Source organism: Pteropus vampyrus, unplaced genomic scaffold, assembly GCF_000151845.1.
Source record: "Pteropus vampyrus isolate Shadow unplaced genomic scaffold, Pvam_2.0 Scaffold6, whole genome shotgun sequence".
Classification (NCBI taxonomy): domain Eukaryota; kingdom Metazoa; phylum Chordata; class Mammalia; order Chiroptera; family Pteropodidae; genus Pteropus; species Pteropus vampyrus.
The window spans coordinates 13,798,911-13,814,309 of NW_011888787.1; the positions used below are offsets into that span (position 1 = coordinate 13,798,911).

The 15,399-nt window shown below is 43.0% G+C and overlaps 1 protein-coding gene across 6 annotated transcripts in view; it reads right to left on the reverse strand.

The window, feature by feature from the left end:
- The window catches only part of CDC14A (cell division cycle 14A), a 134,161-nt gene extending 119,092 nt beyond the window's left edge, over window positions 1–15,069 (reverse strand). For 5 of the 6 annotated variants that reach the window (XM_011368326.2, XM_011368317.2, XM_023536288.1 and 2 more), the window contains exons 1-2: window positions 14,533–15,069; window positions 13,644–13,734 (exon numbers count right to left, since the gene is read on the reverse strand). In XM_011368326.2, coding sequence (XP_011366628.1) covers window positions 13,644–13,734; window positions 14,533–14,581 — 140 coding nt within the window. In that variant the 5' untranslated portion in view covers window positions 14,582–15,069. Of the gene's footprint in view, window positions 1–13,643; window positions 13,735–14,532 lie in introns of those variants that run through there. The other variant, XM_023536278.1, reaches the window with a different exon arrangement.
- Between the last annotated feature and the right edge of the window lie 330 nt (window positions 15,070–15,399).

Sequence of the window (15,399 nt, forward strand, 5' to 3'; positions counted from 1 at the left end):
ATAAAGAAGACACCTTCCAACAGCAACACTCTTCTTTGTAAGAACCTTCCTTGCCAGAGGTGGGGGGAAATGGAAACACATTTATCAGCCAGACCATTAGCTAGCAGGAAAGATTAAAACACAAAAATTAATATCAATTGAAATAAGTCAAATGTGCTAGGAAGTGTAAAATATGTATTTGAGCAATTTGGAACCAAAGCAAAAGAATGAAAGAATTGGGTTCAGAGTAGAAGAAAATGGAAGGTCATCAACCTGAGGACAGTGAAAAGGGAGGAGAAATGGGAGAGATAAGCCCTGTAGAGACACAACCAAGAAACCTGAGGGCTCGGTGAGCTCCTAAGCCTCGAGTTAACTACATTGGATAGCGCCTTCTCCATTCTGGCAATTCCCAGGACAAGCCACAGCCAAGCAGAGAAGAGAAAAGAAGAGGAGAGAAGGAAAATAAGGTCTCGTTTGGGCATAAAAACCATGGGTATATTTTGTTATTTCCGAGTTCCCTCCGCTTCCCCTCCAAATGAATGAATCAATGAATCAATGAATCCTCCTCACCTATGTGTAAATTTCTTCTTGTAAGGTTAGCAAATTATGTGTCCATCACTAGGATGAAACTCATGATTAAGTGAAAATCAGCCAATCTGTCTTTTATTCAGTAAGTATAAATATCTAAAATCAAATTTTACAGGAGTCTCGCAAGTGGGGAGGGGAGAAAAGGGATAGTCGCCTCCTTCTGGGGAAGAAAAATAAATGGGAGCCCAAAGATCAGAACAAATGTTTACCCAGGCCACCCACTGTCCACAGGGTCACCCACTGCCCACAGTGTTGGTCCTGCAGATTTTTAGGGAAACAGAAATTGGGCTTAGAAACCTTTCTGCTGTACCCAGCATGTCTAGCTCTTCTCACAAGATTTATGAAGTTTATGATGTCTCGTTATTTTGTGATGGGTTTTTCAAACAAACTCTAAATTAAGTGGGTCCATTCCCAGAGGAATCATTGCTTAAAGCATCGCTTAAAGCACATTTTACATATCAGAAGTTTCGTTTGAAAATTTTCAACTCAGCAGAACGATAAGCTACATTCCAAGCAATACTCATTCATTCAACAAAAGTGTGACCACCTTCTCTGAGCAAGATACTACAAGTTAACATATTAATCATAGTGCTGACAATACAAAAACAAAAAAATTTAACTATTTTATAAATAGGATGAAAAAGCTCTATTTGATTATATTCGGCATGACAACTCTTCAATTTTTTACCAACGCTGCTGGCACTTTTTGTCTATTAATTCATTCGCTCACTCTAGTATTTACTGAAAGCATGCTGACCGCCATTCCCCACCCACAAGGAGTTTAGCACCACTGAAAAGACAAGTAAACATATTATTACAATGTGATAAATGCGAACAGCAGTAGCCTCCAAAGCACAGTGAGATTATACGTGTGTGTACGTGTAAAATTTTGGTGAAATTAATCAGCACAGCCCTCTGGGCTACACATACCACCTAATACTCTCTCTAGCCCTGAGCTATCATCAGTACCCCCTGGTCAGATGAAAAAATTGCTGTACATGGCTGAAACTCAATCAAATTTCAAAAAGGCCTCAATTGCTCAGCAAACACTAATCTAAGATCAAAGTACAGTCCGAGTTTTTGCTCAAGCCCTTACAACATAACAAACCACAGTCTCACACTGAGGTTGACTTCCTGGGGAAGAAAATCTGCACATCTACGAAGCGTCCCGGCTCCACACCAGTCACACAGAACCTGATGGAAAACTAAAGACCACTGGAGAGCAAGGGGGTCCAGTCCCAACTCGATCACTCAACGTCCCTGGACTCGTGTCTTAGCCTTTCTGGGATGCCACATCCTTATCTAGCAAATGAAGCTGCTGAATTAGATGGCTTCTAAAGTTCTTTCCTGATTTACATTATATTATGTTATATTATATTACTTATATTATTTATATTATATCGTATGACATCACATCACATTTCTGGCCATTATATATATTATAGACTATTATATGTGATAGTATTAGATATATTATTAGATATATTATAGACATATATTATCATATGTAATTATATACATCATATTACAGAGTCTAGAGAGTCTATGACTCTAGTTATCCATAATGGATGACCCATTCAACAGGTCAAATGTTTCTCAAGGGCTGCTGGCCCTATATGACGCATTCTGCCCTCTAGAGGTATTGGCTCTGGATACAGAACGTGCTGACTCTTGATACAGAAGGTATTTCCCTCAGATGTCTCCAGGGCGAAGGCGAAGAACCTCACAGCTTCTTTCCTGAAATGCACTATGCTTTCCACACAGCTGGAGGACAAAGTTACAGGACAGAAAGCAGCTTCCTACATCAGGAAGCTTGGCATCATTTCTATTTTCTATTTACTGACCTGCATAAAGTTCAACATGTGCTGAGATCACCAAGAAAGGAGCGAACCCCACATCGACTCTCACTCCTGTCCTTTGGTACAGTGTCTGAGTTTTTAGGGATGTCCGGGTGCACAACACCGGGAGTATGAGGAACCCTTCTCCACTTAGTGCTGTGGACAAAAAAGGGGTGCTGCAGAAAGTAGCTTCCCGGGGTGATCTGATCATTAATTCCTAACTGGGCAGACGGGGTGAGGAGTCACACCCCAGGCATATCACTGTTTTAGTAAAAGGTTTGCTTTTGCTTTAAGCAAGCCCTGTGCACTGTTTTGGTGCATCTAGGTGAACACACCTTTGAAATAAGCCACAACTGCCCTCAAGAAAGTGCATGACCATAACTATCCTGGAATCCACCTGGCTTTCTCCAACCCTCAGGTAATCTTCCTTACGTTCCCTCCTTAATCTCAAATGCATAAAAGAAACTGTGAAATGTCATTCTCTGAAGCATCTGAGATCTTGCTTCCTGGCAATTGTCATCGGTTTGTCTCAAACAAATTCTTATAAAAATTCTCTGTAGGTTTGGACATTTCTGGACAAGTAGCAGGATCATGCAAAGCTTCAGCTGCTGCTTCTATAAAACGGGTTAGTGTTGCCACTTTGCCTCAAAAGCCAAAGAACAGACTAGATGGTACCAAGGAACCTTCCAGCAACACGGTCTATAATTCTGTGACTTTCTCATTCAGCCAGCCAATTAATGACAACCCCTTTCTAGACTCACCCTTCCAGACCTAGATTAATAAAATGAAGAGGAGACTTCAGGAATGCACTAAGAAGATTAAAATTTACTCCCACGGAAACACTCTCAAGCACTGTAAATTAACACCTCTTTTCAATGGCAGGTATTGAAGGCCAGACAGCTACGCAGACAGTGTACACATGGCTTCGGTAGAAACGTAAGGACGACTGATGCCCTGTACATAAAAGAACAGCCTTTCCCACATTTCGTAAAGCAACTGAGGCTCCGAAAAGAAAAAGAAATATTCTAAAACCCGGCGATGATCACATTACCTCTCTAAACTCTTGGAATTAAAACCAAAACCCTAAAACATACCTGCGAGGCCCAGGTCAGTCCAGACCCTACTCTCTCTTTTGCACCATTTCCTCAGTTCTTTACCAGCAAAGCAATTTCTTTGAGTTCCTGCCTCAGGCCTTGAGCACCTTACCTTTCCTGGCCTAGATAATATATACTTACCTGTAGGTCTCAGCTCTTGTCATACTTCCTCGGGGAGTTCTTGCCTAGTCCCTCCCCCACCCCACTCTGCAAGTCAGGTCCCTTGTTATGTGCTTCCAAAGAACCGTAGGTTTTTCCTTCAGATTTACAAATAATCCTGTGTCTGAATATTTATTTAATATCCTCCCTATCACCCACTGGACTATCAGTGCCAGGAGAGCAGGATTGGGCTAAAATTTGCTCACTGTCGTGTTCCTAGCACCTGGCCCCGAAATGACTGAGTAAATGAATGAATGAAATATTGAGCCGTGGTTGGTTCATCTGCAAAAATACTGCCTCTTCCATTTAATCCTTCTAATCTTCACACCAGGTTAGATTAGAGATATCAGGTATGTGGGAGAGATATCAGATAACACGTTTTACTAGTTTTGCGTACGAAATAAGACTACATAGACGAAACTGACAAAAATGACCTGAGAAGGAAGGGACGGCAAGGGAGACGGAGAATGGTGAGATCGTCCACCTCTCTAGCGCAAAGTGAGGTTAGGATATAGGAGCGCCCCATCCCCATCGGCCCTGCATCATGTTGCCAGCTTGCTCCAAATGGGGCCCACCCCAGTCTGAAAAGACTTGCCCCAACTATATATATACATCACCCAACTCCTTTTTTCATTTGGAACTGCTTCGATTCTATCTGAGAGTTTTGCCAAGTTAAAAATCATCCTAAACCTTCACCTTTGAGTTTTCTAGAGCTGCCTGTGGAACATAAGCCTAACATTTGCCTCTAGTGAAGGGTCTGGCAGAACAGGAAAGGCACTATTTCACCGCCATCCACAGCTTCCTAGAAGAGACCTTTTTGTTTTCTTTATCTCACACTTAGAAATGTTTTTAACATTTCAGAGAATCAATAATTTGACCACGAGGACTAATGCTATATTAATTCCACATTCTCTTAAAAGGAAGAAAAATGTAAATAAGAAATCAGTTAGATAAGGAGCCCCAATTCGGAAATCTCAAAATGGAATACAGAGGAGAATCACAAGTCAAAAAATAAAGTCATACTATTTCTCCTAAAGCCTTCCACAAAACCCATGCCCTTTAGCTCTGTTTATAAGACAGTCTCAGTCTCAGAGTGTATTTAGCCTTATTTTATACTACCAAAGGCTAATGAAATGTGACGTCTGGTTTCTGAGACTCATCAGACAGATCATAGGGAGCAGGCCGCTCTTAGTGGCTGGTATGTTGACAGTAAAGTCAAAAGCTAACCTGACAGTAAGGAGCACCTAGAAAGCACTTAACTGATGGTAAGTACTCCCTCCTTATCTGTAGCGGGTATGTTCCAAAAGACCCCCGGTGGATGCCTAAAACCGCAGATAGTACCAAGCTATCATATATAGACTATGTTTTTCCCTATACATACATACCTATGATAAAGTTTAATTTATAAATTAGGCACAGTGAGAGATTAACAACAATAATAAACTAGAACAATCATAACAGCACACTGTAATAAAAATTATGTGAATGGCTTTGGGGCCATTATTAAGAGAAATAAGGGTTACGTGAACACAAGCGCCGTGATACTGTGACAGTCTATCTGGTAACCAAGGTGGTTACTGAGTGATTAACGGACAGGTATTGTACCCAGTGTGGATACGCAGGGCAAAGGAACAATTCCGTCCCAGGCAGATAGCAGGAGGGCAGGATAACACAGGATTTCATCATGCTACTCAGAATTGTGAGAAATTTAAAACATGAATTATTTATTTCTGGAATTTACCATTTAATATTTTTGGACCACGGTTAACTCCAGATAACTGAAACCGCGGAAAGTGAAACAGCAGATAAGGGCGAACTACTGTAGTTAGTCATCAATAAAAACTGACAATAAGGTAAAACCACTAAAAGACACCAGATGGTCAACAAACAGGCACCACCATAAACAGAGAGCTCTTTATTCCACAGAAGCCCCTAAAACTATCCCTGATATGGTTGTATTCATAAAGCTGATATGGTTTATGAATACAACCAGTGTATTCATAAAAATAGAGTCGAAGTATTACCAAAATAAAGCTAATCGGTAAATTCTTTACGAAGGAAGAAATGTAGATTCATTTTCAAAGGTTTCATAAATCATAAATCTTGGGCATTTGATATTGAATTTTTAATATTTGAATATTTGAAATATGCTTTGATATTTCAAGATGTGATTTTCCGAATCTTTGTGGAAGCTGCCTCACTAAAATACTACATTCCCAGACAAACTGGATAAATGCATGACTGGAGTATATCCAGTGAGGAGAGCAAATATGAAATAAACCATCTTTTCTGGTTCTCAAAAGAAAATTAAATTTTATAACAAAAGAATGAGTCCAAACAAGCAAATTCTTCGATTCAGCTATAGGATGTGAACATCTTTGAGACCAAAATATTAAATTAATAAACAAATGCAACATTTTGTTTAAAAACTATTGTTCACACAAGCTATTTTCTATAAAGAATTCACTATAAATCACGAATAAGTCTGATCATTTACCAGATGCTTCCAAGCTGTTGAGAACTGGAAATATTACGTGTTTTCAATAAATAGAGAAATATTTTTGATGGTTCTCATTCAATATCTAATTCTTTGGTGGTCCTGAAAGTATTCAGTTGATTAAGAAAATCAACTTTTTCTTAAGTAAATTGAAACTAAAGCTTAAAAAACATTTTTTTTTTTTTTAAGAAACCATGAATGCCACACTTATATGTAGAAAAGCCAACTGAAATCAGTGAGCCAGGAAGGAACCTGGGATAAGTCTTTCCAGCCACCTTCCCAGATTTTCCACAAGTAAAAATCTAAATACCCAGAACAGGCGCTGGCTACTTTCTGCTTAAGAATCACAAAAGACAAAGATCCTCTTTTGCTTTCATTGTAGACGCCCCCGCTCACCATTTTGTCTCCCCACCCACAAAATAAAACAAAGCAACAAAACGCATCTCCTCCTTCTGATTTACATACATGGTTTACTTGAAGGTGTCACTTTCTCCCGGTCACTTAAACCAGAGACCTTGAACTTACCGTTAACACTCCCTCATCTGGTCAGTCTCAAACACAGTCAATCCATCCTTTCTAGCCCCTTCACCATCTGGCCTTTTTGTTCTATTTGCTACATCCCTAATCCAATCCTGCCACAGGCCAACAGACCCCACCTCCCATGGGTGGGGGTACGGGCCTAAAGCACGACCCTGCTAAGTCTCCCTGCCATTCACGAACCAGCAGAAGTGAGAGCCCAAAGCTTCCCATAACCCAGTCCCCAACTCCATCATCAGCCTCACATGGGACCTCTCTGCATTCAAATATTTCCCTCAACAGAATCTAGCTACTCCCAAACACTGAAATCTCTTCTTTTTTTTCTTTCCTTCATTCTTCACTCACTTACTCACTCACTCATTTAGCTAAAATTTCCTGAGCACCACCTCTCTGCCAGGTCTGTGCTGGATGTAGGGACACAATGGCAAGCAAAAACAGGTAGTACATGTCCTCACAGAGGTCATAAAATATACACTTTGCTCTTACACACCCTTCCAAAGCTAGTTCAAACATCACTCTGTGAACTCTTTATCGCCCTGGGCAGTAATAATTGCTTCCTTTATTGGATTCTTAAGACATACGTTTGCAAGAGGTTTTCACATACTGCCCTGCACTGTATTTGTTTCCACTTCCTTCTTTATGTATTTGTGTCCCCAAAGCATTAGCACAGTGCTAATTTTAATGTTAGTGTCTTCTATAGCCACTTTCAACCACTTACAAGTTTTAAGTTATGCTTTTTCATTTCCCATAAAATGTATCATCTTTTACCTTTTTTTTTTTTTTTAATCACAAAGGTGTATTAAGTCGTGGCTAAGTAAAAGCCATTTACTTCTGGCTTTGGAATGTGTTTATGAACTAACTTACAAATGAGAAGATTTGATGTCTTAGAAACCTACTTCAAGCAAAACGAGCCACTCTGTGGTGCTAGGGCGCAAAGTTTGGCCAGCGGACAGCTCCCCCGCTGGGCACCCTTTTGACAGCCCACTTGGGTCCCTCTCTCAGGCTGCCTGATTAAGACTCGCCCTCTTTCAACTGAGTCCTTAGCACCTCAGTTAATTTTTGCAGTTTCGCCGAGCTTATCTCAAGAAAACTGAAACAACTGAGTAACAATTGGTCCTTATGAAGATGAGTGACCAGCTATCTCCCGTGAATGCCTAAGAGGTCAAAACAGCAAGTGTTTAAATACATCAAGATCTAGAAGGTAAAATTTGACTCAAGTGGGTCATGCAATTAAGAACTGACTGGTGAATGTATACAGATATGTTCATTTCCTCATAATGTATACTATGTATTACTGCTGGTTATATACACAGGTATACACATACTCAAGCACATGCTTAAAACAAAACAGAACATGAAAAAAAGCGGCCTTGAACAATACTGAGTTATTTTTACAAGGCTAAGATGGAAGGAAAGAGAAAGGGGGAAGACGGTAGAAACCTATCATCTTTTAAAATCCAAGTTACACTAGTTGAACAGCAAAAATATTTCACCAGGCAGCCTACAAAGCAGTTTTCATGGGCTTATACAAACTGGGCTTCTTTCTGTTTTCATCTATCTTGTTAACATATAATGATAATTAACTCAACTTATTTTTTCTTTTGGCAGTCCGCTGAAAGGAGAAAAAGTAAAATTATACCCACAAAAGTGGAATTGTGAGGGGAAAAATAAAAATTTTAACGACCACCACACATTCTCAGGTATGGCCTAGACATAAAGTTTGTGCACACACTGTAACTAGCACATTTGTCATCAAAGTCATCACTACCCAAGTTAGAAGGGCCAAGGGCACCAGGGAGGGGCACAGCTGGCTTGAGCCCTCCCCACCCCTACAGGCTCAAGACAACTGGAAACATCCTGGAAGCCAAAGAGCCTGAACTCCAGCGCCTACTGCCTGTGACTTGAATCCAGGCTCAGGAACTTACAAGCTCAATGACTCCAGGCACTACTTACCGTCTCAAGGCCTCGGTTTTCTCATCTGTAAATAATAACAGCACCAAATTCCTAGGGTTGTTCTGAAGATTAACTGACTTAATGTGTGTAAAGCACATAGAACACTCTCGGGCACAACAGTATAAATACAAATGTTAGCTTTTATTTTTATTCCCATGGTGAAATCTGTCTTTGAATTCAAACAGATCACCTCTTCTATATACACGATTGAAGTTTATGAGAGCTAAGGTAAGAAATGATGGCTCTAAGGCTCCATCAGAACATATATATCTGTATGTGTACCTGTGCCTAAATGGCATCCACCTTTCCATTAAATTAACCTACTTCCTATATATTAAATTTGAAACAAAAATTTAAAAGTGAAAGTTTCTTCTCACTTTTATTTAATTCAAACACTCCATTCCCACAAATATTCCCAAGCAAGAGAAGTTTTTCTGTGTTTCAAAGATGTCCTAGGTTTACATATTTACTCAAACCTATGCTACAGACTACATAAAAGAAATCATTCTTTTATAAATTATTTATCCAAAAGTTCCTGGTGGCATTCATATAGGCTGATTTAATACAGTTTAAATGAAAATTGAACATTGTAAATTATTTAAATATTCAAGTTAGCTAATTAGTTCTCATTAGAGGCGGCTCATTCTTCCACACTACAACATTTGGTGAAATTCTTCAAAACACTACAAAAACTGCTTATTATCCAGTCTCCAGAGTATGTCCATGAAGTATTCTCTCCTGCATTTTCAATATCCTGCCTTTGCAAATACAAGAAGAGAAGAAATGAAAATGCGCAAGGCTGAAAACAAAGACCCTACCTTCTATACTACCCACCACAGCATTAACAACCCTACACCATCGTCGCTGTTATGAGGGTCACACAAAGGTTATAACAACTGACATATCTTATTTTGCTAACTTTTAAGCCAAAAAAAAAAAAAAAATGGAGCCAAGTTATGAAAAGTAAGCCTGTATTTGTATTGCAGGGTCCAATTCCAAAACCAAAAGAACGAGCCTTTCTGGAAAGTCGCACATTATTTGTAGCTTAATCAAAGGCAGATAAATCTTCGAAAGCCTTCTTTTCTATGGGCTGCTTTTGTCCCACAAGTGTGTTAGCCTATACTCTGATTTTAACTCTAATCTGTGAAATCACAACCCAAGGACAAATGTATGCCTTCTTATCAACCACACTTTACTAAAACTGCTCAAGCCCTTTTTTAATGTGATGAGTTCTACTTATAAATCGAGCATAAAATTCACTTTCATTTCTAATAAATAGCATTACCCATGAGGCCACTTTTAAAATTTTTCTCCACCAGCTTCACAGAAGGTTGCCACTTCAATCGTGCAGCTCTATCACCCTTTTATAACGAAACAAAAATCTGCACAAAACACAGCTGTGTCCAGAATGCCCACAGCCTAATATTTAAAGAGTCTTCTTGATTCAAAAATAATCGTTGCATTTCCAAGGCAATAATTTAGCCAGAAAGGCAGCATTCACTTATACACTCAGCAAATAAATACACAGGAACAGGGCAGTACAAGGCCCTCTGTGATAATGTGTATTAATAATACTCCTTCCCCTAGAGACATGTACATTATAATATGACACTCGCATCTTTTCTCGCCACAGGCCATCCTCCACAGATAGAACCCAGGTTACTTACTACATGTCATTCTAAGGGCTTTGCATTGTCTCTCATTCTCTACTTCCAAGAAGTGAAGCCGATGAGATGGACTCCACGCTTATGTCCCTCTCCCCCTTCTCCTCTCTCCTTCAGTGTTTGTCCACCTCTTAGCCGCTCATTCCCACCTCTCTCTCTCTCTCCTCTCACCTTGGCCCTGCCTATGAAATACAGACTTTGATGTCTTCTCTTTCTCCCCAGACATCACACCATTCTCACAGCGTCATCATCTCTGTGGGGAAAACTCCCAAACTGAAGATCTTCAAAATCACGTGATATCCCTTAAATTACTTAAACTCAACCTGACCAAAATGGAATGCCTGATCTCCCCACCAAAGCCAATTCTTCCGCCCTACTTCCTGTTTCAGCTAACGGCTCCAGCAGGCTCATGGTGACACAAGCTGTCTCAAGCACTTCTTCGACTCCCCCATTTCCTCAGCACCCCACCAAGCCACCCAGCAGATCTGTTACGAAGTCATATAAATTTAGATCCTTTCTTTCCACTACCATTGCCATCAGTCCTAATCTAGGCACTTATTTCTTCCCCCTGAACATTCTAGAATTTTTCTAAGTGGCCTTCAACTACCTCCTATCTAATTAATCCATCTTAAATGATGCTATTTTTAGTCTACAGCCATACCACCCTGAACACGCCTGATCTCGTCTCATATTAATTTTTTTTGAAAGAATATATGTCCTCCAGAATCACAGGGCTTGGTTTCATATTCCAGCTCTGCTACTTGTACTTCTGTGACTTTCCGCAAGTTACCTAAACCTCTCCGTACCTTCCTCTCATCATTTGCACACTAAGGATAATCACAGTACCTGCTTCATAGAACTGCTGTGAAAATAAAATGAATAGTTGTGGAGCAGTAAGAACAGCGTCTGGCATGCATTTAAATGCTCAATAGATATTTGCCATTATTTGCAGTTTGTACAGACCCAGTCGTACCATGGCCTGCCCCCAAAGCTCTCAGGAGAGTCCCATGGCATTCTAAGGACACTACGGTTCCTCACCCTGACATTCAATCTGTCCCCAACTGACTTTTCAGCTTCAGATTGCACATAGCCACTGGCCTATATACACGCCAGGCAAACTAAAGGACTTACTAGTCCCCCAACATCATCCAGAGCCTGCCTCCTCATCCTTGCTCTTTTTTCTGGGAACTTTCCACTCATATCTCTGTCTGATAAGACTGTCTGGCCTTCAAGACAACTTTAGCTCCTCCATGAAGCCTTTTCTGAACCCCTCACCCAGATGTGCTCCCTCCGGCTTGCACATCCCTCTCAGCACAGGGGTCATGTTTCTCTGTGGCAGTTATCTTCTCTATATCTCTAACGGCCGTCCTGTCATTCATTCTCCCATCAGTCTTAGAGCTCCTCGAAGATAACATGCACATTCATCATCATTGTATTCTCTACATCATCTAGCCCAGTGTAATATGTTGGGGTAACAAGAAAGATGGAGTTGTGGGTGATGAGAACCATGGCCACTTCTGTGCTATCGTAGTTGGGTGAGTCCAAGTGAAATGCTCTGCCAAGACTGGAGTCCTCGCCAGTTTCAAATGATGTCAAAACTCACAATATAAATTGAATTGTCTCTCCAGAATGTTTTTCTTTATAAGACACCAGAAATACAATAGAATAATGTAATTTGTAGCCCTATCCTAAAATGCCAACATTAAAATCACATCAAAAATGATCCTCATCTATCAATACAAGAATCAAAAAACCACTGAGCACAATTTTCTGCAGGATCTACCATCCAGCAATCCCAAGAGGGGCAACTCGGACCTCAATGACTGCAGCTTGTTCATAAACAACCTCTGGCACATTAGTCACTGCAGAACTGAACATACTGGCACATATACCACCCCTATCCTCACGAGAGGTCCTCAATCCCTCGACTCACCAAAAGAAAGCCAGTACAATGCATATTCTCAACAATAGAATGAACACTCAATAAACACTCCAGGCAGTGACATCATCCAGGTGCAAGGGGTCAGGGAACAGGCCATGCATTACTCCATTCTGTCTAGGAGCTGAGCTGTAACCTGACACCAGGGATTTAGACCTCTTTGCTGCTGGAACTCTGGGCATTCATGAGCAGCAGCAAAGGGCTCTTTCATTCCCACTTTCACTTCAGCCATTCAAGAAGCATCCTGCTCCCAGCGCCACTAAGAGAAATGTCCTGAAGACATCAGTTTCAAGCTGAAGTGACAATTAAAGATTGTTTTCCCTCAAATAAAAGATATGCTCTTGAAGGTCGAGAATACTCTCACTCTTAGAATAAATGCCTGGTGGTGCCCACAAATCCTTGGAACTGTCAAAATCTCATTTAACAGGACAAGTTCTAGGAAGCTTAGTAGAGTGACTATGGCTCACTTAATTATGTTCATTTAATTGTACAGTTAGGTAACAAGAAAGTAAAATTAAATGTTTAACTCAATATATTAGAGTACTCTGTAACACCAGCTCTTTTAATCAAATGACATATAATCAAGACAATGCAGCCTTCTTATTCCTTATTTGTCGCTTTTACTGAATAGAGATTTATCCCTAATGAAATTTTTACTATACTTATAGTATTAAGATATCTTTTTCCTGTAGACCAATGGTCCTTCACAGAAAACAGCTCCACACTCATCTTACACTCTCAAATCCTAATCCCACAGAAGCAAAGTAACCAAAGAAAGTAAATCAGCACTCCTATAGCACTCCTCAAAGGCAAAGAAAATAATACTGTTAAGTGTGGAACACCCACATAAAATAACCCAATAATCTCTCATACAGGTAAAACCTTACTCACAGATAGGAACTGAATACAGCCTCCTCCAGCTAAATGTTTCCCACTTTCCAAAAAATGAGCTGCACAAACAAAAACATCCTGAGAGACAACGGAAGACATCGAGCTAAAGCACCTGTAAGATACACACTGCCCTGGACTCTGTGGGTGTTCCATAAACACTCAGAGACTGAGTCACAGGCCATTACAGAGTCTGGCAAGGACAGAGTGTCTGTCTCCTTGACCCTGCTCTGGGAGGGTTAGGAATCCACAGCTGCCGTCTGCCCTGGTGGTAAGAACTACTAATATAGACAGAGGTCTAAAAGGACTGAGGTGTTGACAGGTTCAAATTATGTTAACTGTCCCTGCACCTTTCCCCAAGCACCTGAGCCTTAAAAAATTGGTATTGCTACTTGCACTCCTGGGGGGAAGTGAATAAAGCTGACACGGAGAGGCATAGTGTTTCCTCACCAAAGAGCCAACAAGCTATGGTTGAGAAAAAAAAAAAAAAGAAAGAAAGAAACTTACTTTTCATAGACCAGCTCCTCATCGATGGAGAAATAGTGGATATTTACTGTGCTTTTTGGTCTATTCCTTAAAGTAGCAAAATATAACCGATCTGAAAGACAAGTTCAAAAGAGGGGAGAAAACATATGAGAAGTAGGGAAGCTGGAGGTAGGGGTGGTGATAATACACGAAAGAACAAAATAACAACTGCTACCCATCATTTAAAGACCCATTAACACGTGGAATTCTTGCAGAAACCTGATCTCTCCCAGAAAGAGTCAGAGACTCAAGAGCACAAATTAACAGAGGCGAGAAGAGGACCTGACTGAGGGGCTCATCGGGGACATAGCTCCATTATCTCCCTTGTTTCTGGCCAACAGGGGACCTGGGGGTACCCGTAGAACTGGAGATGCAAGTTTGATTCAGAAATCGCCAGACCTCAGCCGCTACGGAAAGGAAAGAGGCGAGCCTTCGCCTGCAGCTCCGGAGACTTCAAGAAGAGGAAAGGAAGAAAGACAACGGGGTGTGATTGTGGGGGGCGGGGGGTTCCTGAAAACCGAGGCCAGCAAGGGAGTTAAGATAAAGGCGACCTAAAGGATCGCCCGGAGCAGGATGCCCGCTAGCCGCCCGGTGCAGGAGCCCGGCAGAAGCGGGCGCTGTCCCAAGAGCGGGCGAAGAGGCCACCCGAGGGAGCTGCGAGGGAACGAGGGACGCCCGAAGCACAGAGGCCGGAAGCAGGGGGTCCTCGGGGAGAGACGCAGCGAGAGGGGCTGGGAGCGCGCGCAGCGGCTGCGGGACACTGGGGACCCCGGGGGAAGCCGGGGGTAGTGGCTGGGACTTCAGAGCGAGAAGTGAAGTGTTGGGGGCGGGGGGGGGGAGGGTTGGAGGAGGCGGGGAGGCTGCTCCTCACCTTTCATGAACTCGCAAGCCCCGATTAGTTCCCCTGACTCCGCTGCCATCTTAAGCGAGGTACGCGCGGGGGAGGGCTGGGTCCTGGCCAGCTGAGGTCACCGCCCCCGGGGGCTCCCCCACTGCCCAGGAGTCGGGGCGCTCGCAGTCCCGAACACCGAGCCCGATAGCAAGAGGCAGCAGGCGCCGAAGGCGGAGGCGGCCGGGGGATCAGAGCGCCGGGAGCCCCGGGGACATTCCGTGGGGAACCCGAGCCCGCTCCGCGCGGGGCGCACACGCCCCGGGCTGTGGCCGCTGCGATTCGGCCCCGGCTGTTCCTGCTGCGCCGCCGCCGCCGCCGCCGCCGCGCCTGGGAAACGCAGACCAGCTCTCACGGCCGGGCAAAGTCTTCTCCCGGCTCCCAAAGTGCTCATGGAGGAGCAGACGTCTGGCCCCGATCGCGCCCGTGGCTACTCGTGCGGCAGCGGGCAGGACTGCGGTGCCCGCGGGCTGGCAGCAGCGGCCCCGGCTCCTCCCTCGCCACCTCCTTTCAGCAGCAACTCTTCCTCCTCCTCCTCCTCCCCCTGGGTCCGCCCCCAGACCTTCCTCCCCGCCCTCCCTCCGCGCCCTCCACTTTCACGGCTCCGCGGCCATCCCTTAAAGGGACAGCCCCTCTCCTTTTCCCGAGCGGCCGTGCTCGTTACCAGGCGCCCCGCGGGTCACTAAGAGCTGGTTGCTAAGGCTTTGTTGCCGTCCACCAATTGCTGCACGGGAAGCAGGGTCCTCGGCCAGCAAGAGCCGGGCGGGGCCTCGGGACAAGAAACTTATGAATGAAACAGTGGAGTGGGGAGCGGAGGGCGGGGAGGGCGCTGCGGCTGCTTCCAAGGAT